The sequence below is a fragment of the Amblyomma mixtum genome, chromosome 10 (genome assembly GCF_055824585.1).
Source record: "Amblyomma mixtum isolate Tamu chromosome 10, ASM5582458v1, whole genome shotgun sequence".
Classification (NCBI taxonomy): Eukaryota; Metazoa; Arthropoda; class Arachnida; order Ixodida; family Ixodidae; genus Amblyomma; species Amblyomma mixtum.
This window is the reverse complement of record NC_143021.1, coordinates 165,877,834-165,903,381: the sequence shown is the minus strand read 5'-3', so window position 1 is coordinate 165,903,381 and position 25,548 is coordinate 165,877,834. Positions and strand designations below refer to the sequence as shown.

Sequence of the window (25,548 nt, the reverse complement as noted above, 5' to 3'; positions counted from 1 at the left end):
TATACAAACCAACTTGTCGTCGGACTTTGCGAAAGAGACGTCTCAACAGAAGCGATGGCATCACAAACGGACTCTACGCATGACAACTATGAAAGCGTCATGAGCGCCGTATATATTATTTAGGCTGGAATGGGTTTATCTCCAGATGAGGGCTGGGCGGACTAGAGGAATCAGAGCAGGCCGCCAAACGAACCTCCTTAGCGCTTCTTGAGTTTCGTCCACCTTTCGTTATTTTTAAACGGAGTGGCTGCGTGGAGCGTGAGAACATTATAAGATCGGAATTAAAAGCTTATATTTATGCATCAGATGTATTCCTTACTGATAGAGGGTGTTTGTTTAATGAAGTGTGTGAAAACATTGTAAACTTTGGGGTGTAACTTCCCAAAGCGGGACATGGACTGTGACGGATTGTGTAGTGAAAGGCTTCAGAATAATTTATGCCACCTGGGGTTCTTAAAAGTGCGCTGACATCGCACATCACACGAGCGCATGAGATACCAATGCAGAAAAAAAAAGCGAACAATTATGTTTTTTCTTATATACGTTCGCACTGAACACAAAGACGCACCCGAATATATACATATAAATTTGTAAATCTTGCACTGAATTACAAGACACGAGGAATGGGGGGGGGGGGGGTATTTATCTAGTCACAGTACCTGGCTGCTTATCCTGCATGTTTCAGGAGATAAAGGGAGAAATAGGAAAATATATAAAAGTGAAAATTCGTGCCTGTCAAGACGTTGCTGCTTTGGTCACGAGTACATTAAGCAATGCACTTCAATTTTCGGCACTTGTCACAGAAGATTACAGTTGAAACTTTCCTCGCATACTGCCTCTTCCAAAAACCGCCGAAATAAACCTAAAAAAATTGTGTAGATCTATTTCATTGTTTGCTTAAGCATTGAATTAACGGAAGCAGTTATTTTTATAGAACTACAAAAAAAACTACTCAGACCAAATAAAACTTCCTTGATCACGCTTTTTCAACTGAAAGTATCGCTAATGAAGCCTGCGGTGGTTAGAGGAATCAATGCACTGTGCAAAATATAAAAACCGCGATTAAGTGGGAAAGAACGTGAACTAAGCCGCATCCAAATCATTCGCCCGCTGACTAAATGTCGGTAGCCCATTCGATATCAAGCATTCTGAGTTAGCACCGATATTTACATGGGATTGCTGACGAAAACTTATTCATAGTAGTTAGCAGTTATGTTTGGAAAGTCCAAAGAAAGCATTTAGTTTTTGGATCACCAAAGCAAACTGCAGAGGAAAGAGCTACGTGGAATTTATTTTTATTTTCACGTTAGAGACAACTGACACCATTCCATGGAACCTGCAAACACCTCATACCGCAGATACGGAAGGAGGTTCTCATATCTCGACCTCGTTGTAGCCAATTAGGTATCGATGCTGATTGCAACGCGTGGTTTATCTTGCACACATCCTCACAAGAGATAGCGTCGGCCAGAAACACTCTCCTGCCCATTGTTTTGGAGGTGCATAAAATCGAGGTGCTCCAAGAAAGCTCCAGCCATCTCGCGGCAGCATCAGCCTCAGCATGAAGCTCTTTGTCATCTTCGCTCTCGTCTGCACCGCATTTGGTGAGTTTGATGTTGAGGATAAGTAGTAGTAGTAGTTAAGGGTTAGTGGCACAGCGGTGACTGTGGCGACAGTACGCCAGACAGACGATGGTGTTAGTGTGGCATGGCTAGTAAATGATGGGGTAAAAAGTGGAGTTTAAGAGAAAGCTAAATTCCGCCTTTCCTTAATATGCAGCTAAAGTCACTGAGAATGTCACTGTCTCAGGGTCGTTGAACATGCGTTGAAATGTACTAAGTGCCTGATCACTGATTCTTCGAAATATTGGATTAAACAGGATATGTTCTGTGCAAACCTTGACAAATAATAACGTCGTTTCGACTCATAAAGTGAAATTGAAATTAAGGTATGCAAAAATGACAGCCTGTCTCCGCATTTGTAGGAGATAGGTGGGTCTATGTTCCGAGAAAAAAAAACCATGCGATGGAATTACAAATTGTTGGCAATGCGAACTCTCATTCTAGGGGGTGACCTATACATCACGGCACCGCTCGAAAGAAGACGGCACGCAACCAGATTTTTCGTGTCTCTTACTCATTTAATGAGTGTACCCAACAAGCTGCGATCTTTTGACGGCGACAGCCTTGCTCATAAGATGAACTGCACGAATTTGGAGAACTTGGATGCAAAACTTGCAATGACAGTGTTGAAAGGTCATGGAAGGACATGAACCTATTAGGTGTCAGGAAAAAGCGAGAGAGTTCTTCGTATGTATTGATATTCTGGAATGTAGGAGGTACACGTTTTAGTAGCTTAAGCAGAAGCGGCTTTTTGAGCATTTAAGAAAACATTACGAGTCGAAGCACCGGATTTCCAAAGCAGTCTTCGTTTTCGCATATCCGTTCCTCAACGTCCTCGTTCGCAAGGTTTTCTGGTCTATGTTCGCCGCTGCTGGCGCCAGACGAGAGCATCGGGATGTTACCGCTATTTAAAAACAGCAAACATGAACAGATGGTGAGAGTGCCAGAAAAAAAAAAGGCACTGTGTTGTTGCAGCGGCCACTTCGTACCAGGATAAGTGCACGAAGGACCCAGAAGTTGGTCTCTGCAAGGCCTTGCTGCCGAGGTGGTGGTTCAACGTCAAGACTCGCCAGTGCGAGGAGTTCTTCTACGGCGGCTGCGGTGGCAACGGGAACAGATACGAGACAAAGGAGGAATGCGAAAAGACTTGCGCTGATGAAGAGCGTGAGTGCATGGACTGAACCGACGTACTTTCGTGCACAACGCTAATGCGCGACAAGTCTGAACACTATGTAGTTATTTGTCTAAGCGAGAGAACACGTGGTACGATCATGCCGAAATATATATTAGGAAGTAATCACGGTCTGCAGGAATTCTGTTCCAAATGAAAGCTACACATCTTTCTGAGAAGTTCCGTTATTGAAATTGGAAATATGATAATGAAGAACGAGAAACAATACAAATATCGCCTATCCGCGTACTTTTGGGGAGCATTGCCCATACATTCATCGTGTTTTCTAAGGAATGATACTTATTTTAGTTGGTTTTTAATTTTCAGTAGTATTCAAGTAACAAAGGAACTAATAAGTGTACGCTACTTGTATCATGAGCATAGAATGAGACTGCAGCAATTCAGACGAACCATCGCGCCCATAATGTCCGGCTTTTGCCTTGATTGAGGCGGCTACATGTTTGACTGTGACTTTTAGGTAAACAGCCTCCCCTCGTCTGCGGTGCCCGACTGCTTAGAGTGTCCCAATGTCCAATGTCCAATGAAAGCAAATTAATTGTATGTGCACTTTATTTAATGCATTGCGGTTCCAATATGTGCCAGTAGTTGACACCTCTTGGATGCTGTGTTCAGCTATTTCGAATGAAACTTTGTTTTCTTCCGGAATTCCAGCAATCGAAGGGCCTGGTGGATCGACCGAGAGTCTCCTATATGGTAAGAGATGTCTGAGTATGTCTGTTTGAGAGTAGTGCGAATATTCTGGCCCAGCTTATTGCGAATAAAGTCAGCATGAAGTTTCTATGCGATGAACGATGTACGAGGTAACCGGAACCTAGCAAACATTTCGCGATTACAGAAATGACGTTGACTTAGTGATAATGGCACAGCACGACCCAACGTTTTCGCTCCCACTAAGTGGCTCACAGAAAAGCGCAAAAAAAAAACCATTGAAACACCGTGCCCCGACTAAAATGCAAAAGAAAAATGTACGCATTTGGTGTAGTCCCCAGATTGTACCTTGTATCCTGTAACAACTTCTCTAAAATTTTGCGGCAAATGCGTCTGTTAAGGCGAATTCTTTACCGTTTCATTTATCGCTTTCAGAATGAACATCATTTGGCCGGTATCTACCGTTGAAATAAGAAGGCAACGTGGCGAGAATCCACAGGGCAGGATAAGTGTGAAGGGCTGCTTGCTTCGCGTGCCGTGCATTCTGACTGCTTGGAGCTGCCGTGCGGAGAGTCTTCAGAAGCTGCAGCCAAGCATAAGCGCTTACTATCTTCGCGCTTTTCCCAACGCTAAGCCCGAAAAATTCTGAGACGGATTCTTATTCTGGAGTTGTGGTAAATTCGGCTTCATTTGTTTGATCCACAGGCCCAGTGTTGGTGTTTTTCTGTTCTGCAGCTTATTCGCCGGAGAGCTCGAATGCACAATATAAAACTTAATTAAATTCCGCTGCGTTGAATGGGGCACACTTGAGAGAGGAAGACTGAGACTTCACTTCCTGTTTTCTGAGAAACGCACGCAGTCACCTTCCCTCGCAAAACCCTCGCCGAAAATAAAAATCCTGGTAGTGTCCCAGAACCGTAGCATAGTAGTGTTCCAATTTTTCTTCTTTTAACTGATATTTCCTTTTTCAGTTCCAGACACGTTTATTTCACATTTAGGTTAATGATGTTAAAATGAAATTCATTTATTATTCACAGAACTACGCAAACCGGTCAATGTGTCAAATGTGTCGCTAGCTTGAGGTGTGTCTCGCAGCCTGAATGCAGCTCCAGAACAGTAAACCGTGGGCAGTGTGATATCCGACAGCTTGCCATAGATGCACATTGTGGTTGAATAATTTAAGGCTTCGTACGCCGGTTGCGAAGCGTAAATATACATGTACTGTATAGAAAGAGAAAGATTTGGTGACCCCTACTGAGCCTCTTACACTCGGCAAGGGATAATGGAAAAGTGGGCAACCAGCTGTCGGTTTGGAACCCTACAAAGGGAAATATGATGCGAAAACAGTAGGCACGCATCAACAGTAAAAGGGAAAAGTGCGAAAAAGCATCACAGGCGGTTAAGGAGGCACTCGAGTTCTCGCCGGCTTGCAACGCCTTTGTTGCATTGAGCTGAGACGAAGGACAGGCCCGAAGCTAAAGCATCTTCGCTACAATAGCACATTTTTGTTCGCTGCTGCGTAGCTTCTCTCACTCCTGACCCTCTTTTTTATTTCCAGCCTCCGTAGAGGACGTCTGCCGTAGGCCCCCTTACACTGGCTACTGCTTGGCCTTCTTGCCGCGCTTCTACTACGACGCCACGACCAGCTCCTGCAAGCCGTTCGTCTACGGCGGCTGCCACAGCAACGGAAACAACTTCGAGACCCGACGCGACTGCCTGGATTTCTGCGCCCCTCCAGTCGCCACGCCGCCCACGTCATCGACAGCATAGAGAGCCCAGCATACTGGGAAAAATGAAATCAAAAGAAAATCCAGAAATAAATTCACTAAATCAAACTTCACGAGTCTGGAGGAAACTATCTGAGGAAGGTGTCTGCGATGTGGCAGGCGACAGTCTTTTTTATGAAAACACCTTGCGTTCACACATCTCAGTAGCCGTTAAAACATAATGTCATACCAACTAGGCCCTCACCACACTCTTCTAGTATTCATTAGGATTCTTTTATACAGACATTTAATCGTATACACAGTTGTGCAAATGATTTGAAATGAATTAAGTTTATTTTCCCAGGGTTGGAGAGGGCGATGATAAAAGCTGCGAGAGCAGCTTGACAAACCCACCCACACCTACAGTAGGTGGCAACAGACAGCAATGGAGGAAAATAAGTACTCATACAAAAGACCGAAACAAGTGAGTCACCCCTACAGTGTGGGGCGGCAAAAATAAAAACAAAAATGAAGAGACTTATGCACACCCACTAAAAAACATCAGTAATGGAGCACTTCCAATCTAATTACAGGAAAAAGATCAGTTTTAAAAGTTATTTACGCGAGGTTTCAGCAATATTTGTTTGTATTTCGCTACATATGGAATAAATAATGAATGAACGAGAAAAAATGTTCATATCAACAGCAGTGAGTGTGTTAAAAGTACGTGGCAATATACCATATGTATTACATATTTCAACGTACCAGTGTTCAGGGCGTCTTCTGTCAAACTGGCGAGCGTTAGTACGAAGGTCTGCTAAGTGGCGGAGGTCGCTGCTTTTTTTCGAGGTCAGCTTAGTTTGCGTCAGGCAGTAATAAGTGGTAAAGGTAAGATATTTTACTATACTATACAGATTGAAAAGCTCGGCTGTGTCGGCGAAGAAACTAGTTATTTATTGCGCATAAAACGTTTTCCAAACCAGATAAATCTTGTGCTTATTAATTGCAGTAGTAGTGCCGCACACAAGCTGACAGTAATTCAAGTGTGATAGGAACACAGATTGATACAATAGAAGTTTCACATTATGTGGAAACAGATACCGATTTACAATGCCTGCAATACAAGTAAGCTTTTTATTACTGCGGTTACATGGTCATCCCAGCTAACTCATCAGTAAAATTGACACCTAACGCACGAATGCTTTCTACATCATGAATTCCTGTTTAGAAAAAAATTTATTTACATATGTACACATGCCAAGGTTACCAGGTACAGGGACATTTTCAAGAACACATGACAATGAGCATGTAAGGCGAGCCAATTAAACAGCTACCATAAACATCTCTAAGTAACTAATAGGAATTTCTCGTGGGCGATGTAAAACAGGATAGAATACCTAATGACACAAGGGTGAAAAGGCAATAATTTGACATTGAAATATTTAAAAGGAGACCTTAGCGCCAGTTTGGCCTAAAAACCAGGACAAGACGACTATTATTCACAGAAATGAATGGGCATGACCATTGCCGGAGAAACTCTTCCTCACCCAAGAAAAAGAGTTCCTCGGACAAAAAACTGATGAGCTCCCGTCGGAGACGGCCGAGAATCGGCCACACAGCGCGGCGTCGAAAGCCACCAGCGACCGCGGCGCATCGACTGCGCCATAAACTAAAAAGACCCGCAACAATTAACAGGCGAGCAAAACGGCCGCTGGGGAATCGGCCGTGGGAGACGAAGCACAAAATGCCCTGCACACGGAATCCCGCATGAACCGCGCGCCAAAAGACACGCGCTACCACGCAGGTGACTAGCGTGGCGATTAGATTCCTGAGCGGGCAATTGGGGCAGGTACTGGAGCGTAAAACACCCCATCGCTCTAACCGATCACAAGTAGGGAGCACTGCCCAGCCAAGTTTCCAGACAAAGTCGCGTAGATGGTCTGGGAGAGGTGTCGACGCTAAGCGCGCCCGCTGAACGCGGCGCATAAGTGAGCGGCGAGCCGCCGGCACAACAGGCAACAATAGCGAGCCCATTATGTCCACCACAAGGTCTGCGACGATGTTGACATCAGGTGCTACTGCTGTTACATGCCTGTAAAAGGCCACTGACGAGGCATAGAAAGCGGAAGGTTGCTCTGACTGAGGTCCATGATCCAAAAGCGTAAAGATCCAAAAGCGTGAGATCCAAAAAGCGTAAAGAAGGGCCCAAAAAGTACCGAGTCAGGGTTCGTGCCGGAGACGCGTTTCCTAGCAGGATACGCAAAGTACCCTTTAAGAGGGCTCACCAGCTACAAGGCAACTCAGATTTGAACTTTTTCTGTCGATAGATGGCAGCACCTGAGTACCCCAAAAAGGAGGGAAGTTCTATTCCCCCTCCAGGTGTGTAAACTACACCGCGACACGAAAAAAAGTATTCGTTCTTCCGCGTACACAAAGTAGAGCCCAGAACTATCTGTAGGTATGCGGCCAAGGTTCCAGAGATCGAAGCATTAAAAAGTTGACCCCCCTCTCAAGCCATTGAGCACAGAAGGATGTGGGGGTCATACAATGGACCATTTCCCAGTAACCCACCAATTTAGCGTTTCTGGTTTGGGTCGCCTAAGCTTCCTTCAGTCTTTTCTGCGAAAATTCTTTTACAATGGTAAGGTGGGGTGACTGGTTTCGCCTGAGCAGACAGGTGTGGTCGGTTAAAATGGCTTGGTGCATCCGCAGGACATTACCCGGAAAAGGTTCCATTCTGTTGAACACCTATGTAGTCAGTCTCTAAATAAAAGGAAAGAAAGGAGCTCCTAGCACTGTAACGGACACGTGTCGTGTTCGTATCAGTGCCGCGCATCAGTGATTGCATCGCGCCGATGCGCAACAGTAATGCTAATGCGCAGTAGGTTACAGCGTCCCGCTCGGCTCGCCCAGAACGCCGGCGCGCGTCCCGCTCGGCTTGCCCAGAACGCCGGCGCGCGTCCCGCTCGGCTTGCCCAGAACGCCGGCACGCGTCCCGCTCGGCTCGCCCAGAACGCCGGCGCGCGTCCCACTCGGCTGGCCCAGAACGCCGGCAAGCGTCGTCCCTCCGGTACAGCGCTCTTGCTCGTGCCTATAAAAGGTGTGCCTTCAATAAACAGTGGTTCATTCTTGCACTGACCATGCTGCTGTAAGCGTCGTCCCTCCGGCTGGTTACAAGCACAAGGCTCATGGCTGGTCTTCTTCCCTTTCCCGCGTAGCCTTCTAGCTGCAGAAGGATGTCCTCGATTGTAGTGACAGCGTGCAGCTTACTTTGCCTAGTCTCGTACGAGCGTTCCCAGGGCCGGACACCCATCTTCCGCTTCTCAGCACCAACAAGGCTTGAGTTTGGCTTGTTCTGACGGTAGCCATCATCTTGTGGCACTTTTGTGCGCCGTACTTTGTTCCCTGATTTGTCTCAAGGTGCTTGAATACCAGCAGGCAACAAGTCAGCAGAAAATGCCAGCAAAGAATTTCAGGTACGGGAAGCGTAAACGTGCAGGTGCACTGATTGCGAACACCAGAAAGAGGCAAGCTCGTGATAACGAACCTCCTACGTGCAAAACACACTATCCCCTCTATGGTGGCGACCTTGCCCACCCTGCTGAAGATTCCGCGTCCCCAGAAGTCAACGAGCACAACCCAATGCCGGCAGACGTTGAAGCCCCCATCAAAGAATCCGAGGTGTCAGGAAGTGCCCTGTCATCTTCAGTGATGAGCACAACAGAGTCGTGCGACGAAGATATTGCTAATGGAGGTCCCGCGATCACCACCGTAAAGAGCGGCAGTGCAAATGCTGGAATTCAAGGGCGGCGCATTGTTAGCCTTCAGTACCTGTTGACCAGCTTGCAAAAGACCGCCCTCCATGTTCCCTTCAACTGCACTTTGGCGGATATGGACTGTGTGTCTGAAAGAAAGCAAGGTCTACGAAGCACGTTGACTCTTGTATGCAGGATGTGCCGAAGGAAGGATGTCATCCACACAGACCCGCCATCTGATGCGCAAGCTTCCAGCGGCTGCGGCGATATAAACACATCAGCGGTGTGTGGAATAATGTCAATTGGCTGTGGCTTCTCAAACCTTAACGAACTGCTTGCGTCTATGAACATCCCAAGAATGTCATCGGACACTTACACGAAAATAGAGGACGACGTTGGCAACATTATCAATCAAGCCGCCTGGGAGGAAATGAAAACAGCGGGCGCAGAGGAGGCAAGGCTGGCAAGAGAATGCGGCGACATTGACAGTGACGGTACACCCACGATAGCAGTCATCGCAGATGGTGCGTGGTCAAAGAGATCCTACAGGAACAAATATGACGCTCCGTCAGGCGTGGTGAGTGCACGAATTTATTTAGTTGCCATAGCGGTAAAAAGCGCTGCATTTTGTACTTGAAATATTTCACACTTGTTCTTTCGGCTAATTGGGGAGGTATGGAAAAGATCCGCGCTTTCATAACCTAGCTGCATGTACACGGGGCTATGTACCGTTGTGATCGAAAGGCATCAAACTGCCTAGAGGTAGTTTTAAAGTAGCACTTGAATAGCAGGCATGATAAGCTGAAATACCTATATGTTCGAGCGATTAGCAGTGCAGCCAGTAGGGCAGCTTCTTGACTAATATTGGTCTTACTCTTTCAGGCTGCTATCGTTGGTCACAGAACTGGAAAGGTCCTGTACCTTGGCGTGAAAAACAAGATATGCGCAATGTGTGGCCGGACTCCACAAGGTGCCACCCCGAAACAGCATCAGTGCCACAAGAACTGGCAGGGAAGCTCAACAAGCATGGAGCAAGCTATTGTGGTGGAAGGCTTCAAGAAAAGCGTTGAGTTACATGGCATCAAATATACAAAACTTATTGCTGATGGCGATTCCAGCACTTACAGATCTATCGTAGCAGCAGCACCGTATGGCAACCAGCGGGTTGAAAAAATTGAGTGCAGGAACCACCTACTTCGAAACTATGCAGCAAAAATAAGAGAGATCGCTCAGAAGAAGCGGCTAGAAAAAATTCCTCCTAAATTAAAGAACTCTATTCTCCAAGCAGCTGTTCGCCTACGGCATGGAGTTGCAACAGCAATAAAAGTTAGAAGCTCTGAAGAGGCATCGTTTTCTGAAAAAATAGACCGTCTTGCTCATGACATAAAGAACGGCCCAAATCATGTGTTCGGAGACCACGCTAACTGCGCTGATTACTTCTGTTCCGGAAGCAAAGCGGGAGAAGAAAATATATTTCCTGAAATAGTTCAAAAAGGCATCTTTGAAGAAATTTGTGTTGCCATGAGCAGAGTGGTTGCAAACACGGCGAGCCTAATAATGGACGTCGATAACAATGCTGCCGAACATTACAACTCCATTGTGGCGAAATTTGTAGGAGGAAAGAGGATAAACTATTGTTTGAAAAGATCCTACGAGACAAGGTGTTTTGCAGCCTCCTTATCGCTCAACTGCCGAGGAACATACCACGAAAAAATCGCGCGCAGGATTTCGGGAGGGCAGCTTGGAGGATGCACAGAATCATTTGTGAAGGCGATAGTTTCTAGGAGGAATTCAAAGCGAAAGCTACCGAAAAAGAAGATACCAACCACTTCACGCTGCAAGCGCAGAGAAAAGGAGCGACATACTGGTGCCGATGCTGATTACGGCTTACCAGACATGGAGCCCGGTGCTTTTCAATCTACTTCCGACACCTTCCTGAAATCACTTTCGCTATCAGCAACCAACATCGAAGACCTGCAGCGAGCAACGTCGAAGCAGAGTGGATGCACTCTGTGGAAACAAGAAAGGCGAAAGAGATTGACAGCATCATTGTTTGGTGCTATTTGTAAAATGAAACCAACGACGGGATGTGGGCGGACAGTTGGCGACATCCTGTACAAGGAAATAACTTCCGAAGCGATTCGGTATGGTAAAGACCACGAGTGCTTAGCACTCAAGCAAATCGAAAATGAGTGCAACGTCGTGGTGAAGGAGTGCGGCCTGTTTGTTGACCAGGAGAACCCCTTTCTTGGCGCTTCCCCGGACGGACTCATTGGGGAGGACGTTCTTGTTGAAGTCAAGTGTCCTTACTCAGCGAGGGACCTTACTCCACTAGAAGGAGTTCGCGCCAAAAAAATAGTCTGCTGTGAGGAAAACAAGAGCGGGAGATTGCAGCTGAAGACAAAAAGTAATTACTGGTACCAAGTGCAAGGACAGCTGAATATTGCTCGCCGTAAAAAGTGCTTGTTTGTGCTGTGGACCAAAAAAGGCATCAGCACTGAAGCGATTTCCAGGAATCAATCGTTTTGGGAGGACGAGATGTTGCCGCGGCTCAAAAAATTTTATATGTACTGCTTGCTGCCTGAGCTCGTGGACCCAAGGAGGAGCCGTGGCCTTCCAATTCGTGAGCCTGATTACATTCTCGAAGCACAAAAGGCTCGCTCGCTCAAGCGACCTTTGAAGGAAACGTCGGAAAATGACGATAGCCAAGAAACCGCCTAGAACACCCATTCTGGCTACAGCGTGTGTTTCGCTTTTCCTTCTTTCACTGTGTCCCGCGCGACACACACGAACTGCGTTCACTGTGCAGCTGACGCAAGCCATCCTGCGCTACAGTATAGGTGCCGTCGGACGATGACGCGTTTCATCCACAGATGAACGGCCACATGCAGCGCTTGAACAAAACCATTGCAGACGAGCTCGGCATGCATGCCGACGCAGAACACAAGGCCTGGGATGTCTTCCTTCCGTACGTCATGTTCGTCTACTACAGCGCACTTATTGAGACCAGTACTATGTGACACATTTTAGGCTCATTTACGGCAAAAAGTAACCACAACGCTGGACGCCATGCTGCCAAACGTCACCAATGAGGACATACTTGACGTCACCGCCTGCTTGCAGCGTGCAGAAGCTCCACGAGTTGCCCGGCTACGCATTACAGACCAAGAGCGAACGTACGCCCAACGCTGCAATCTCCGCCGTCTCCACGCACAATACAAGCCAGGTGACCGTGTGTGGGTGGAGACGCCTATTCTACGGCAGCCCAATAAAGAGCTTGTTTCAGTACCGCGTTAATCTGCTCGTATGTGTTTTCACGGCATTTTCACCACCTCGTGAAAATATTTAAATTATAACAGATTTACTTGCTTTGATACCTCCTTCCCTGCTTATAATTCCACAAAGAAATAAATCAGAGTTAGAGAAAACTGAAGAGGACGGGAAGTGTGGCTCGCAAAAGCACCGAGAGCGTCCTGCAGCTATGCATGGTGGCCGGACGCAAACTTTGTCATTGCATAAGCGAGTTCTTGCTTAGCCCTGTTTACATGAACCAATAACGTCAGGTTGAGTCGGGCTGCGCAAGGTCAACCCAACTCGACCAACGCGTGTTGTTAGTGGCTATTTATTGGCAGTGTTGTCAGTAACGCGTTACAAGTAACGGCGTTACCGGCAACGCGTTACTTTTTTCGGTAACATAGTAACGTACTCGTTACCATTTCGAAATTGTTACGGGTAACGTACTTACGTTAACATTTTTCGGTAATTAGAGGTGTCATGTTACTGGTTACTTCTTAATTCAATTGTCCCTCTCCGCCTCTCTTTCAGAAAAAAAAAACGCCAAAAAATAGTATTGCAAATAAACAAAATCTACCGGTGTTCTTGACGACCCTTGTTGCGGCTCGCATGCATGCCAAAAAAAAAAACCTGCCCTTGACGACGCACTCAACTAAAAAAAAGCACGAACACGCAGTCACAAACTTGTCTTCGCCCCCAAACCACTCACACACACATCTCTCTAAAGAGTGGACGCATGCCAAGCCACCAATGAACCATTTGCAGAAATCTGTAAGTCAGTGTCTCGTTCCCAGGTGACACTCTCGTATTCTTTGTGGAAGAAGTTCCCTCTTCTGAGAAAACTCAGGAATGTCGCCAGTTTACTTCAAGATGGCCCTAAGAGAGCCGTGGAAAGAGTACAATGGTACAGCACACAAAAGGGGATCGCAGTCAACCAGCTGTTTCTATCTGCAACTCCGGCTACGTTTCTCGTTATTGAGTTCCTAAGCGAGCGAAGCTGACCTTGAACACCTTGACGTAAACACTCGCATTTTTGCGATAATTACGAAGGTTCAAGTAAAAAAAAAATTTTTTATGTGCGCAAATTTATTTTTTCAGGAACTATGACATTTACATTTCTTTGTTGCTACACAATTTCCGCGTAATTTCGTAAGCAGAAGCACACCAGAATTACTGTAAATTTGCTCAGTTCAGCTATGTTTTCTTTGTGAAGTTGGAATTATATGAGGTATGAGCTTTATAAAACTGTTATCTTGAGTTCTTACAGCAAAGACGCACTGATTAAAATTTATGGCCATGGAGTGACGGCAAAGTAACGTGCGATACTTTTTTTCGGTAACGGTAACGCGTTCCTTTTTTTTAGTGTAACGAGTAACGTATTTTGTTACTTTTTTTCGGTAACGCCTACAACACTGTAATGTCTCATCGTTGTAAGCAGCAGTTGTCGACAGAAAATGTCACGCTTTTCAATTGGTGGCAACGGTCGTGACGTCACAGTGCGCGAATTTCAAACCGGGCCAATTGTACTTTGGCTAGTAACCATGCAACCAATTGAAGGCATCGTATAGTGATGCTCCAAGTAAGTGGGACTGAGCTTAGTTAATTCCTTAATTGCCCAATTAGCCTAATTAGCTTTACTAGTCAGGCCATATAAATAAATAAAACCGATTAAGAAATTGGTCGAGCTCAGGAATCGAACCCCGGTCTTCGGCGTGAGAGACGAGCATGCTACCCACTCCGCCATGCCTGCTCGATGGTTTGGAATGAACAAAGGCGCGTCTAGTGAATACGGTGTATTCACTCACTCTCATCCTCCTCCATTCCCTTCCCGCGAGGTTTAGGTGTCCACCGACAAATGCGAGACAGATACATTTCCTTTCCTCAAAAACCAATTTACTGACGAGCGATGCGTAGAACCAAATGGGCGATGGCGTTCTATGGACTCCTTGGCAGCGTTGCAAGACGCTGTCGCGTTCCACTCTTAGGGGCATCAGTGACCACACACTAGGTCAAAAAAGTGCCCCCCTGAATTTTGTGAGACAGTTACTGCGTAATTTCCTTTCCTCAAATACAATTTTCATTTCCTTCATTACGGCTCCTCTTTATCTTCTTTCACTCCCACTTCCTCCCTTCCTCTACGGTGCGGTTCAGGTGTCCACCGAGATGACAGAGAATTACTGCGCCATTTCCTTTCCTCAAAAAGCGTTGCGTTCAAAGGGCAAGGCATCGCGCGGGTGGTGTTCCGTGGACTCCCTGGCAGCGCTACAACGCGCTGTCGCGTTCCACTCCTAAAGGCGAAGTTAATTAGTATTCAGGCATTAATCAGTAATTAACCATTAATAAGTGATTTGTCATCACTTAGTAATTAGTACTCAATTATATGTGACGCCACCGGTGCCACAGAAACAGCGAAGGTGGTGCGGAAAACGCTTCCGCCTCTACCCACTTTAGACAGTCAAAGTGCCCCCTGAAATTTTTGGTAATAAGAAAGTAAAAAGAAGGACCAGACGTCGCGTGTTTGCATAAACTCGATTTCAGCGAGTGAAGACCGGTTCAACTGCAGCGACACCAAGCTTCGAGCCTCGCATTGCAAGCGAGCAGTGGTAACATATCCAAGATTGAGGCACGCCACCGCTGCTTCGGAGATGCGACGGCGCAAGCAAAAACAATTTCGCGCTTATCCTTTCCCCTCCGTTTTTTCGGCTCGACAGCGTTTACAAGCACATCGGGGCAGGGAGGAGTTGAGTCAACCTACCCCTTTGCGCGGAGTTGACTGGTCCCGACTCCTGACCCGACACGGCGCGTTTACATGAACCCAGTAACCGGTTTTTGGACGGATAACTCGACACACCTGCGTTTTGGTGCAAACAGTGCCTTACTGTGTGTGTGTGTGTGGGGGGGGGTTGCTTGTAGGTGTGGCCTTGCATCTCACTTCTTTTTAGCACCACCAGCTCGAGAAAAAAAGAAAAGCAGGAATCTTTTAGAAATACAGCCCAAGCAAGAAAAAAGGAAAGAAAGAAATGAAGTTCGTCCGGGTTCTAAGAAAAACGCATGCGCACGAACACAGACAAGCAAGAAGTTGGTGGTAGAGTGCAGTAGCGACAAAATATTCTGTCGCCAGATGGAGCCACGCCGCGCTAGTAAATTTTGGCGCGAAATTCAAATCCCCTCAGAAAATACATACACAACTTTCAGAGCCTGTAAAAGGCTAACACTAACTTCGATATGGATAAAAATCGTGTCTTAACAATCAAGAAAGAAAAAGGGAGGAAATGTTGCGGACGAAATTTTGATTTTTGGCTTGGTTTTTTCACGAGATGACATGAAAGACCTACATATCTAAAAGCACCATTTTTCTGGAACTTTGCGTCTAATTGGTAAAAAAGTGAAACTTAAACAATAAAATCTGCCCGCAACATTTCCTTTATTCATTCAAGAAGAAAACGCTGCCACAAACCTCATGAAAATCGAGCCATATTTAGACACGGTATAGCTTCTGAAAGTTCCCATGTATTTCCTATGGACACTGCCACTGGTGAACCCTCTTAATGCTAACAGCGAGGACGTAACAGACAAATTTGGAAAGGCAAAACCTCCTCTCTCCCGTGGTTGTCCAAGAACAGCACGAGCCACAAGCTCGGTACCGCCTGACCAAAAAAAAAGAAAAAACTGTAGTCTGCACCCGCCTTATGACACGGAGGGGTGGTTTAACACTATAGCAAAGGTACCAGAAGGCACCGAGAATGACTGACTAAACCAGGTAGCGCCTCTCAAGCAGAGGCAGGTCGAATGTCTGCGCCCTTCGCACACGAGCTGTAATGTTGTTGACGACCGAAGACCACACACCATCCCATATTCCAGCACAGTCGTAGGTCACACCTAAAATGCGCATCTGCGCGCACCACTGCAAAGGTATTGCAGATGTAATACGAGTCTGGGTAGACCCCACAAAAAAGTAACGACTCATCGAGTAATTAAGAGCAGCTCCAGACAAGGAGGCGTACTCACGAAAAAACATTTAGAGTTTCAAGCAGGCTGCGTTCATCAGCTAAGTACAGAGTGATGTCATCTGCATAAGCAGTGACGCGTACCGCTTCGCTCCCTGGCAGAGCCAGACCTCTAATAAGGGAGTGGCGATTGACTGCCAAGAGGAAAGGCTCTAATGCTAAGACAAACAAAAGGGGGCAGAGCGGACAACCTTGACGGACGCCACGGCGAACATCAAACGCGGTACTTTCCCGGCCATCGAGGAACAGAGTGCTTGAAATATCTCTGTACATCTCTTTAATGAGCTGTACAGCTGGGAAACCGAAAGCATCCAGCGTCCCGTAAATATACTCGTGCTCTAAAAATTCGAACGCCTTCTCTTGATCAACGGAAACAAGAAGACCCTGTGCGCGACGCCGTAAAATATACGCTAGGATGTCTCGCGTTACAGAAGATAAACTAAGTATTTCACGGCCTGGGATGGAGCAAACCTGGTGGCAGGAAATAAGCAACGGTAGGAGAGTCCGCAGACGACGAACGAGTAATTTTGCTAGTACTTTGTAATCTGAATTTAGTAGGGCGATAGGGCGCCAATCTGCCGGACATGTCGAGAAAGGAGACTTTTTAGGGAATTAGGACAATGCGGCCTCTTTTGAATGATTCAGGAAAAACTTGCTGAGTGAAGCATAATTTTAGCACTTCCGAGAAAATGGGGCCTACAATATCCCAGAATTGTAAATAGAACTCCACAGGAAGGCCGTCTGGTCTAGGTGCTGAGCCTCGTTTCATGGAGTCCAACGCCTCCTTGATTTCCCATGTTGTTGGCAGAACCATAAGGCCGTCATGGAGTTCAGTGGAAACCTGAGGCAAGCCTGCTAAAAATGGGTTTGCGGAAACTACATTGCGATCAAGTAGAAGGAGCGACTGAGCAATACTCCTGAAATGGTTATAAAACGCACCGAAATTCCTGCCACCTGGTTGGGACATAGCCCCTGCGGTAGGTGTAAAGGCAGGGGCACCTTGAGGGGTCAACAGCTCTTGACGCGCAAAGCTAAGTATCTCGGGATGAGCAGTTGGACTGCGTCGACAACGGCATGCAGAAGATGTCAAAGAGGAGGCACGTAAAAGGCGCTGTAGGCGCTCCGAAAGCTCCTCTTTCCATGCACACATAAGCGACGAAGGCGACGGGGTGCGTTGCGCAATACGCAGCTTTACCGTCACCACGCGCACCTCATCTGACACGCGAGCCCTAAGGGCTCGACCAGATGCGGCGCAATGGTGACGCCACTGCTCCTTCAGACGGTCCCAGTCACCAGGCACGGCCCCAACACCGAAAAACGCAAGACGCGCGTGAGCCCTTATTTAGTGCTGGCGTCGTGAAAGATGCGTGCATCCAACCGCCATGGTCTCTGAGGAGATCCTGCAGCCGCCGGAACCGCGAGTGATAGAAGAAAAGGGCGGTGATCTGATATGTGCACCGGCGAGGATGGTAGCGTCATTACATTGGCTGCACACACTGTCCGCGAAAGGCTCGTCGGAACATACGCCCTGTCTAACCGACTCGCCGATAACCCGCGACGCGAAGTCCACACAGACGTTGCCATAGAGGAGCTCATAAGCGTCCGTGAGCATAAAATGGCTGACTAGGCGGTGCAACTCGCGCGCATTCCAGCCAGGCCTACCCCTACCAGGGCCTTGCACATCAGCGACCGTATCGAGCACGCAGTTGAAATCTCCCAACATCACAACATTACGCCCTCCAAGAAAATACACATCTAAATCTTTAAAGAATGTGTTTACCAAATTAGAATGCGCAGGCGCATAAACGCAAAGAATTCTCAGCTGAAGTGCGTTAAACGTGCAGTCGAACGCCAGCACGCGTCCAAGCGCATCGTAGATAACATGATCTCGCAAGAGTGAGCGGTTCAAAACGAGAACGCCAACGCCGCTAGAACGCGTGCTGGCGTACGAAAAGAAGGCATCGACGCCAAACCTACGCTTGAATTTCAACACGTCACTGAGGCGAAAAAAATTGGTTTCCTGCAGGCAGACAATATCGCAACCCGAGGAACGAGCGAATGCGACCACCGCTGCCTGCTTCAAAACACTGCGGAACCCCTGTACGTTAAGAGTAATAATTTGAAGACGAGTCATTTTGGAAATGAAAAATGAAACCTGAACAGTCGTGATGTTTAGGCAATACAAAGCGCGCCGCGAACGGCGCTAAACCATCTCACTTTTTGCGGCGGGTCGGACCAGAGGAGGCACGAGGCCTCCTTGGCCGACCGGCAGAATTGTCCGAGTCCGTAGTTGACGCATGTGGACGCTTTAAGCTTGAACTCAAAGCGACCATCTCAACATCGGACGACTGTGCGCTGGAAGTGCTGGCGGTGGTCCTCGATGTCGAAGAGGACGGCGATTGCACAGGGTCAGCGTCTGGAGATGATCTTGGCTCCTCTCCAAGCGATGTCGACGACGACGACGGCGGCGTCGGGTCCTCCTCAGGCGTGATGACAGTCTCGTCAATGACGAGGTTGACTGAAGAGGCTGAGGATGGCAAGCTGCTGTCGTCACCGTCAACCTCAGCTATGTCGGCGTCCCTGCTCAAATCCGCAACGCTGGCCGCGGGCTGTAGCACGGGCTCCGAGAGGGGCACGTTCTCAGCATCAGGGTTTTCCAGGGCCACAGTAGGCTCGACCCCCGTGGCATCAGGGACACACGGAGAGACGGAGGCTGACGCAGCACGCACATTTACTGTCTGCTCACTTGGTGCAGTATTGGACGCATCAAGAGCAGACTCCGGTTCTTCAACGCAGTGAGGCTGAGACGCAGCGGAAGCAACCGTAACGGCGTCGGTGTTGGAAGCGCCGGGCTCCTTGATGGTTTCAGCGGCTCCCTGAGCGGCCTGCGGGGGCGCAGGACGGGCCGCAGCCTCCGAGTACGAGGGCTTGATGGCGCACGCCACGGTAGCGTGTGGATCGCCACAACGACGACATGGGAGCACGCAACCTTGGCCTTAGTGCCCAAAGACCCCACAGCGGGCGCAGAAAGGAGCCGTGCACTGTGCCCTGAAGTGCGCAGTGGACCCACAACGCCGGCAAACGCGCTGCATGCCCTTGTAGTCACACGCCACGCGGTGGCCCGCGACCTTGATGTAGTTTGGTACGGGTGACTCTGGCTTCATCTCAATTCGCACATAGTGGGTCCCGGTGGTTAAAGTGGGACACGACCCCATGACGCCGCGACTTACGTGCAGCACCTTGCCATAAGGGGAGAGAGCCTTGGCAAGGGCGTCACTAGGTACACGGGCGGGCAGAAAGAGGACTGTCACCTGGGTCACCTGCGGGCTCACGGGAACGATGGCGACGCGTTCCTTGCCGATGATGAGGCAGGAAGCTTCAACGATTTTAGCCATGGCGGCTTCACTTTTCACAGTGACTTGGTAGTTGCGTCCACCGAAGTGCTGGACGCAGTATATACACTTCTTCCAATCCAACAACGGAGGCTGTCGCATCGACGACATTCTCCGGACTAGCCCCCTCAGGGACGACAACATCAAAGGCAAGAGCCTTTGTAGGTGGCTGGCTCACCATATTGAGGCGCCCGCCAGCCGAAGGACACCTTAACAAAAGGGCACGTAAAAAGGTCGAACACCGGCCACCGCCGCAAGCCGGCGGCCGGAACACACACCGAAGCGTCCAACAGCCGAATGCAGTTTTGTTACCACAGCAAGAACTTTATCTTGTTTGGACGAAAGAACACAGCTTCTGTTTTAGTGATATTAATTTTAGGATAATCCGTTAGTGACCAGTTTTTAAAATCGTTTAAAGACAAGTTTGCTTCTTATTATGTCCCGAATACTCTTAGAGGACAGCAGCACAGTTACGTCAGCTGAATACATAATACACTTAGCACTTCTACACGTGGTGACAGTGTCGTTGCCATAAACATTAAAAAGAAAAGGGCCAAGGATGCCGCCTTGCGGAACGCCCGCTCTAAATGGTCTGGCTGACGATTTGTAGATATTTGTGCTAACATACCACAAGCGGTATTGGAGGCAGGATGCTGAGAGTGAGAGTGCTGTGCCCCCTTATCCCTCAAGTATAAACAAAAAATCTCTGCCTCTCCCGCAACCGAGGGTAGAGTAAGCATGAAATGTTTACGGGCGTAACACATAGCGGCCGCATAATCATGGCGTTGTCGGCAGGGGCGAGCAGTCTTCTGCTGTGGCGTATCACTCGCAAAGCGATCGCTTTCCACAAGACGTTTCCTACCTCTCCTCTCATCAGGCTTCATTGCTCGGCTTAGGCAGCTGTGATGGTGGCGGTATTGAAATGCAGGACGATGCAGAAGCGTACGCGGACACGACGAGACGCAGGCCTGACAAGAATGTATATGCAGCGCGTTGGAAACTGTCTAAAGTACGTAGAGGCGAAAGTGTTTTCAGCACCACTTTGCCTATGTTACACTAGTGACGTCACCACTGGATTACGTCACACATAATTGATGACGAAGTAATGTCAAGTTACTAATTAGTGACTAATTACATATTAACAGCTAAAACTAATGAACTGCTAATTAATGACGCTTAAGGTTCGCCTTTAAGAGTGGAACGCGACAGCGTGTTGTAGCGCTGCCAGGCAGTCCATGGAACGCCACCACCCGTTCGGCGGGATGCCTTGCCCTTTGAACGCGACGCTTTTTGAGGAAAGGAAATGGCGGAGTAATTCTCTGTCATCTCGGTGGACACCCGAATCGCACCGTAAAGGAAGGGATGAACGCTACCATCCGTTCGCCGCGATGCCTTGCCTTTTGAACGCAACGCTTTTTGAGGAAAGGAAATGGCGCAGTAATTCTCTGTCATCTCAGTGGACACCCGAACCGCACCGTACAGGAAGGGAGGAACGCCGCCACCCGTTCGGCGCGAAGCTACCGACGCTTGTGTGCCGGTCCTGTAGGAGGGCTTAGAGTGTCTCGTTAAATCTAGTACGGTGCTTGGTGCTAAGCCTAACGGCACCGGGGCCTGCGATGGCCCCGGTCTGGGATTCCTCGGCTCTGGCGGCTCCAAATCAAGTCACCGGATACGACCCGCAGTCCTTGCAGATCGTAACAATGGAGACCCATCAATCCGAGGATACGACTCAAGGCGAGGATCCTCTACCAACCCAGGACGACTGCCTATAAGATATGGTCCGCGTCTGGCGCGGAAAGAAGAACGCGGCGGCGGCATCGAGGGACGCTGGTGCTGGTGCCCCCAGCAACAGGCGGCGGCTAGCTCTGCGCATACGCAGGGCGGGCGTGCGCTGAACGCAGCCTCGAAGCGCTTCAAGCAACTCAGGTGGCGGCCGCAGAACAGGCCACGCACTGAGAAAGACGACATCGTCGTGGTGCTGAAACCAAGAAACACGGTCGACCTCAAGGCAACGTTTGGTCCTGGACAAGCCGGCGCTGCAGTCCGCAGCATCCTCGGGGACGACGCAAATGCGGGGCTTGCGGTGTGGCCCGTTTTGGACCAAAACGTCCTTGTATGTGCACTGAAGTCTGTCGACGCCGCGGAGAAGCTACTCCGTGATATTGTGCTGCCGGTAGGGGAACGCGAGCTACCGTTCCGGGGACACCCTAAACTCTCCGGTGCGTTCTGTCGAGGCGTCGTGACTGTTTCGCCAGACGAAACGTCTGAAAGCGTTAAACGAAAACTCAGTGCGGAACAAAATGTGGTGTCTGTGCGCAAGCCAGGGGGAACCCCGGTTGCGGTGATCACCTTCGCGGGGACCAAGGTGCCACGGACGGTGTTGTACAGGTACGAACGGCTCCCTGTTCGCCTGTACAAGAAAACAGTGCCTGCATGCCACCGCTGTGGCACAGTGGGCCATCGGGCCGATGCTTGCCCGCGACCGAAGCCGGGGCGCTGCAAACGCTGCGGAGTCCAGGTTCCTGATGCCACTCCTGACGGCCCGGCGGAACATGACTGTGTTCCGAGCTGCCTCATCTGCGGAGGCGGCCACCCTACCGGAGCTCCTGGCTGTGCCGGGCGGTTCCGGAAAGCCATCAAACCGAGCTCCCCATCCGGATCCAAGCCAAAGACAAATTCGGGGCCCAAGCAGGCTCCTCCGCCCAAGGCCAAGAAAGCGCCAGCCGCTCAGGAACCCAAGGCCCAAACCGGGCCATCGAAACCTGTCAAGTCCGGGACCCAGACGGTGCCCCCGGTCCTCAATGCCAGGGACTTCCCACCCTTGGCACCCGTCCAACCACAGGTGAGCAGTTGGAGTAGGGCAGTCTCCGGGCCCCCTACCCGTCCCTCCCCTACCGAAACCGCCCTACAGCAGTAGGTAGAGGAGCTCAGGCGCCAGAACCAAATTCAGCGCCAAATTCAAGAATTAGAGGCCAAACAGGCCGGGTCATCCGAACCAATGCAAGAACCTGAGCCAGATGACGAGGATGACGGATCATCCGTAACATGTTGCCTCACTAGCGTCTCGCGGCAGAGCGGGGACACGGTAGTTGGATCAGTTTCCACTGCTGGTCGCGTCGCCGGCCTAGAGACACTGCAGCGCCAAACCGAGCAACTGGAGGAGCAAGTGGCGGCCTTCCCGAATCACATCATGTCAGCAGTCCGCGAGTCCTTCCAGGACATGTTCAAGGCAGCGTCAAGGCAGCGTTAACGCAAGCACTTCCCGACCTTATGGCCTAGGTCACTGACTGCGTCCTTAAAGCCGCGCAGCCCTGGGTCAGCACCCAAATTAAGAACGCCATTAGCTGCCAATCCCCTCATCTCAAACGTAAGACAGTCTCCCTCCAGGCAGCGGAGGGACAGGGTTCAGGCTCGACAGCTGGTGGGTCGGTGCGGCCCCTCACTGGGGTTGCGCAGGATCCCGGCCAGAGCTAGTCCGCTCGCCCGTAAATAAATACAATAAGATGGCTAGCAGATCTAATAGGAATGATAAAAACCTTGAAAAATTCCAGATCATCCAATGGAACTGCAGGGGTTTCAGAGCTTGGAAAAAGCGGTCACACCTCCAGCTCTACCTGCAGTCCCTAGGTGACATGCCGGCGCTCATTGCCATGCAGGAGCCCGGCATAGACGCTGAATTATCAGGCTACAGCACCTATCAGGGGGGCCCCTCTACGTGCATCCTGGTGAATAAGGCTTACACCGTGGTTCAGGTCGACTTGAGTACCGAGCCAGAATATACAATGGTCCGGGTACTGCCTCTCAGACGCCGCCACCCTTCAATACATCTCCTCAACATGTACACTGCCCTCCGCATAAGCCGCGCGTTACTTTCATTGAAATCTTCCTTCGCGCGATAAAAATGGCAGCCAAAGAGCCTCTAGTGATCGTTGGAGACTTCAATGCTCCCAGCCTTCATTGGGGCTACCACTTCGAACAGGCAAGAGGACGTAAGCTGGCGGAGCTCATCTCCACCCTCAGCCTCACGTTGCTCACGGACCCGGCGTATCCCACCCGAGTGAGAGAGTGAGTGGGGAATTCGGTAACCCGCGACACGTTTCCAGACCTTTCTCTCGTTAAAAATGCTAGAGCGGCTGCCTGGGAGAACTTGGGAGATTCTCTAGGCAGCGATCACCTCCTTCTCCGGATTACACTCGTGGGGTCAAAAAATGGGGTCAGGCCAAGCTGACCGATTGGTACAAATTCCGAAATCACACTACCCTCCTGTACTATATCCCCGCAGGGAGGCGTCTGCAGCATGCAGACGTTGGTGAGTGGCGACTATTCTATTTCCCCAGTTTTTTCACTTTTCATAGGCGGCTAGCGTTAACCTTGTGTGGTCAACTGCCCTGAGTTGCGTCATATTTGGTTATAGTTAAGGTGTACAGCTGGCGTAGGCAGGACTTGCTTTCAAGTTCCTGTCGCGTCCCCTTGTTGGACTCCATGGTGGGTGGCTGGCACCATGACCGAAAAAACTAAATTTTTTATGGCTCCCCCTTTTTCCAAACCTGATCGCTCTCTCAAGAGGGCGGAACGAAGCAGCAGACTTTTTTTAAAAAAAGAAAACAGCATTCACCAAATTTTATGTGATCCACAGCGAAATAGCTGAAAAACAAGCTAGAATTCTATCCCCGTTCCTTGTGTCAAGAAGCTTAACAGATGCCTTGGGCCCTGGCTATAAGGTATCGAAAATGGCCAGTGGAGACTTATTGCTAGAACTGCGTGACAATGTCCAGAACTCGAAAATCGCAAACATTGCATCCATTGGAGAAATCCCAGTCTCCATAACAGCACATAGATCCCTGAACACCGTCCGCGGCGTCATCTCTGAAAATGATTTCATGTATCTAACAGAAAAAGAGATGCTGGAAGGTCTCGTCGACCAAAATGTCACAGATGTGCACAGAATAAAAATCCGGAAAGACAATAAGGAAATAGATACAAAGCACCTGGTTCTCACCTTCAACACAAGTACATTACCTGAAACAATCGAAGTCGGATATCTTAAAGTTAATGTCAGGTACTACATTCCAAACCCCCGAAGATGCTTCAATTGCCAGAGGTTTGGCCACGGCTCACGGAGCTGCCGCGGCTGCAAAACGTGCGCAAAATGCGCATCGAAGGACCATGTTTCAGAGAACTGCGACGACACTGCGCTACACTGTGCAAACTGTGAAGGAGAGCACGCTGCCTACTCAAGGTTGTGCCCATCCTGGAAGAAGGAGAAAGAAATCATAACTATAAAAACAAAGGAAAACATCAGCTTTGGAGAAGCACGGAAATGATACGCACACACGCAGGGCACTTTCACCTTCAGCGCAAAAATGAACTTCTCAGATGTGGTGCGTGGGCGCGGCACACCACACCGGCCGACGGCACCTGCCCAGCTCACACACAGTGAGCATGGGGCAGGGCCATCCGCGCCTCTGGCAGAAGCAGTGAAAACTGCTATGCCACCCCCAGAAAAAGAGCCCGCCGGCTACGAAGTCGGCAGCTCGCCAGGCTTCCCCCGTTCGGGAGAAGCCCAACCCTCTTCCCGCGGGTTCTCCGCGGAACTCCAGCGCCTCTACTGAGGCGATGGGCACACTCCCAAGCTCGCCTCCGCTGCAGCGGCGGCGAAGCTCTCTAGAACGAAAAAAAGAAAAAACTCTCATCACCGGTCCCAAACAAGCAGGGACCTAAGTTTTTAGCTCATCCCACAAACCATCATGGCGTTCCTAATCCACTGGAACTGCCGTGGACTACTAACCAACTATAGCGATGTAACAGATCTTTTAAATTCACTGTCGCCTGTGGCATTGTGCCTGCAGGAGACAAACTTTGGGCCTCTGCAAAAACATGTTTTAAAGAAGTACAAAGTATTCAGAAAAGACCGAGAGCAGGCGAGCAGGCT

General features: G+C 49.2%; 4 protein-coding genes across 4 annotated transcripts in view; 3 read left to right on the top strand and 1 right to left on the bottom strand.

Annotated features, from left to right (window-relative positions):
• LOC149327646 (uncharacterized) overlaps positions 1–20,500 on the bottom strand; it is a 65,634-nt gene extending 45,134 nt beyond the window's left edge. Inside the window, exons 1-2 of the mRNA XM_089564940.1 lie at positions 20,479–20,500; positions 18,442–19,219 (exon numbers count right to left, since the gene is read on the bottom strand). Coding sequence (XP_089421066.1) covers positions 18,442–19,219; positions 20,479–20,500 — 800 coding nt within the window. The remainder of the gene's footprint in view (positions 1–18,441; positions 19,220–20,478) is intronic.
• On the top strand, positions 1,447–5,297 carry LOC149327648 (thrombin inhibitor hemalin-like). The gene is made up of 4 exons (XM_089565137.1): positions 1,447–1,604; positions 2,598–2,786; positions 3,466–3,507; positions 5,021–5,297. The coding sequence occupies exons 1-4, from the start codon at positions 1,562–1,564 to the stop codon at positions 5,230–5,232; spliced, it is 486 nt and encodes a 161-aa protein (XP_089421263.1). The 5' UTR covers positions 1,447–1,561; the 3' UTR covers positions 5,233–5,297.
• Positions 8,053–12,220, top strand: LOC149327647 (uncharacterized). The gene is made up of 2 exons (XM_089565134.1): positions 8,053–9,500; positions 9,806–12,220. The coding sequence occupies exons 1-2, from the start codon at positions 8,625–8,627 to the stop codon at positions 11,642–11,644; spliced, it is 2,715 nt and encodes a 904-aa protein (XP_089421260.1). The 5' UTR covers positions 8,053–8,624; the 3' UTR covers positions 11,645–12,220.
• A 966-nt stretch (positions 20,501–21,466) lies between the features above and the next one.
• LOC149327643 (solute carrier family 52, riboflavin transporter, member 3-B-like) overlaps positions 21,467–25,548 on the top strand; it is a 105,866-nt gene continuing 101,784 nt past the window's right edge. Inside the window, exon 1 of the mRNA XM_089563703.1 lies at positions 21,467–22,458. The gene's annotated coding sequence lies outside the window, so the exon portion shown is untranslated. The remainder of the gene's footprint in view (positions 22,459–25,548) is intronic.

Bases quoted from the DNA above. Each gene is read 5' to 3' on its own strand.
- LOC149327648 (XM_089565137.1), top strand. From the start codon at position 1,562: ATGAAGCTCTTTGTCATCTTCGCTCTCGTCTGCACCGCATTTG. The intron at 1,605-2,597 runs GTGAGTTTGATG...GTGTTGTTGCAG, and splicing joins TCTCGTCTGCACCGCATTTG to CGGCCACTTCGTACCAGGAT. The intron at 2,787-3,465 runs GTGAGTGCATGG...CCGGAATTCCAG, and splicing joins GACTTGCGCTGATGAAGAGC to CAATCGAAGGGCCTGGTGGA.
- LOC149327647 (XM_089565134.1), top strand. From the start codon at position 8,625: ATGCCAGCAAAGAATTTCAGGTACGGGAAGCGTAAACGTGCAGGTGCA. The intron at 9,501-9,805 runs GTGAGTGCACGA...TTACTCTTTCAG, and splicing joins ATGACGCTCCGTCAGGCGTG to GCTGCTATCGTTGGTCACAG.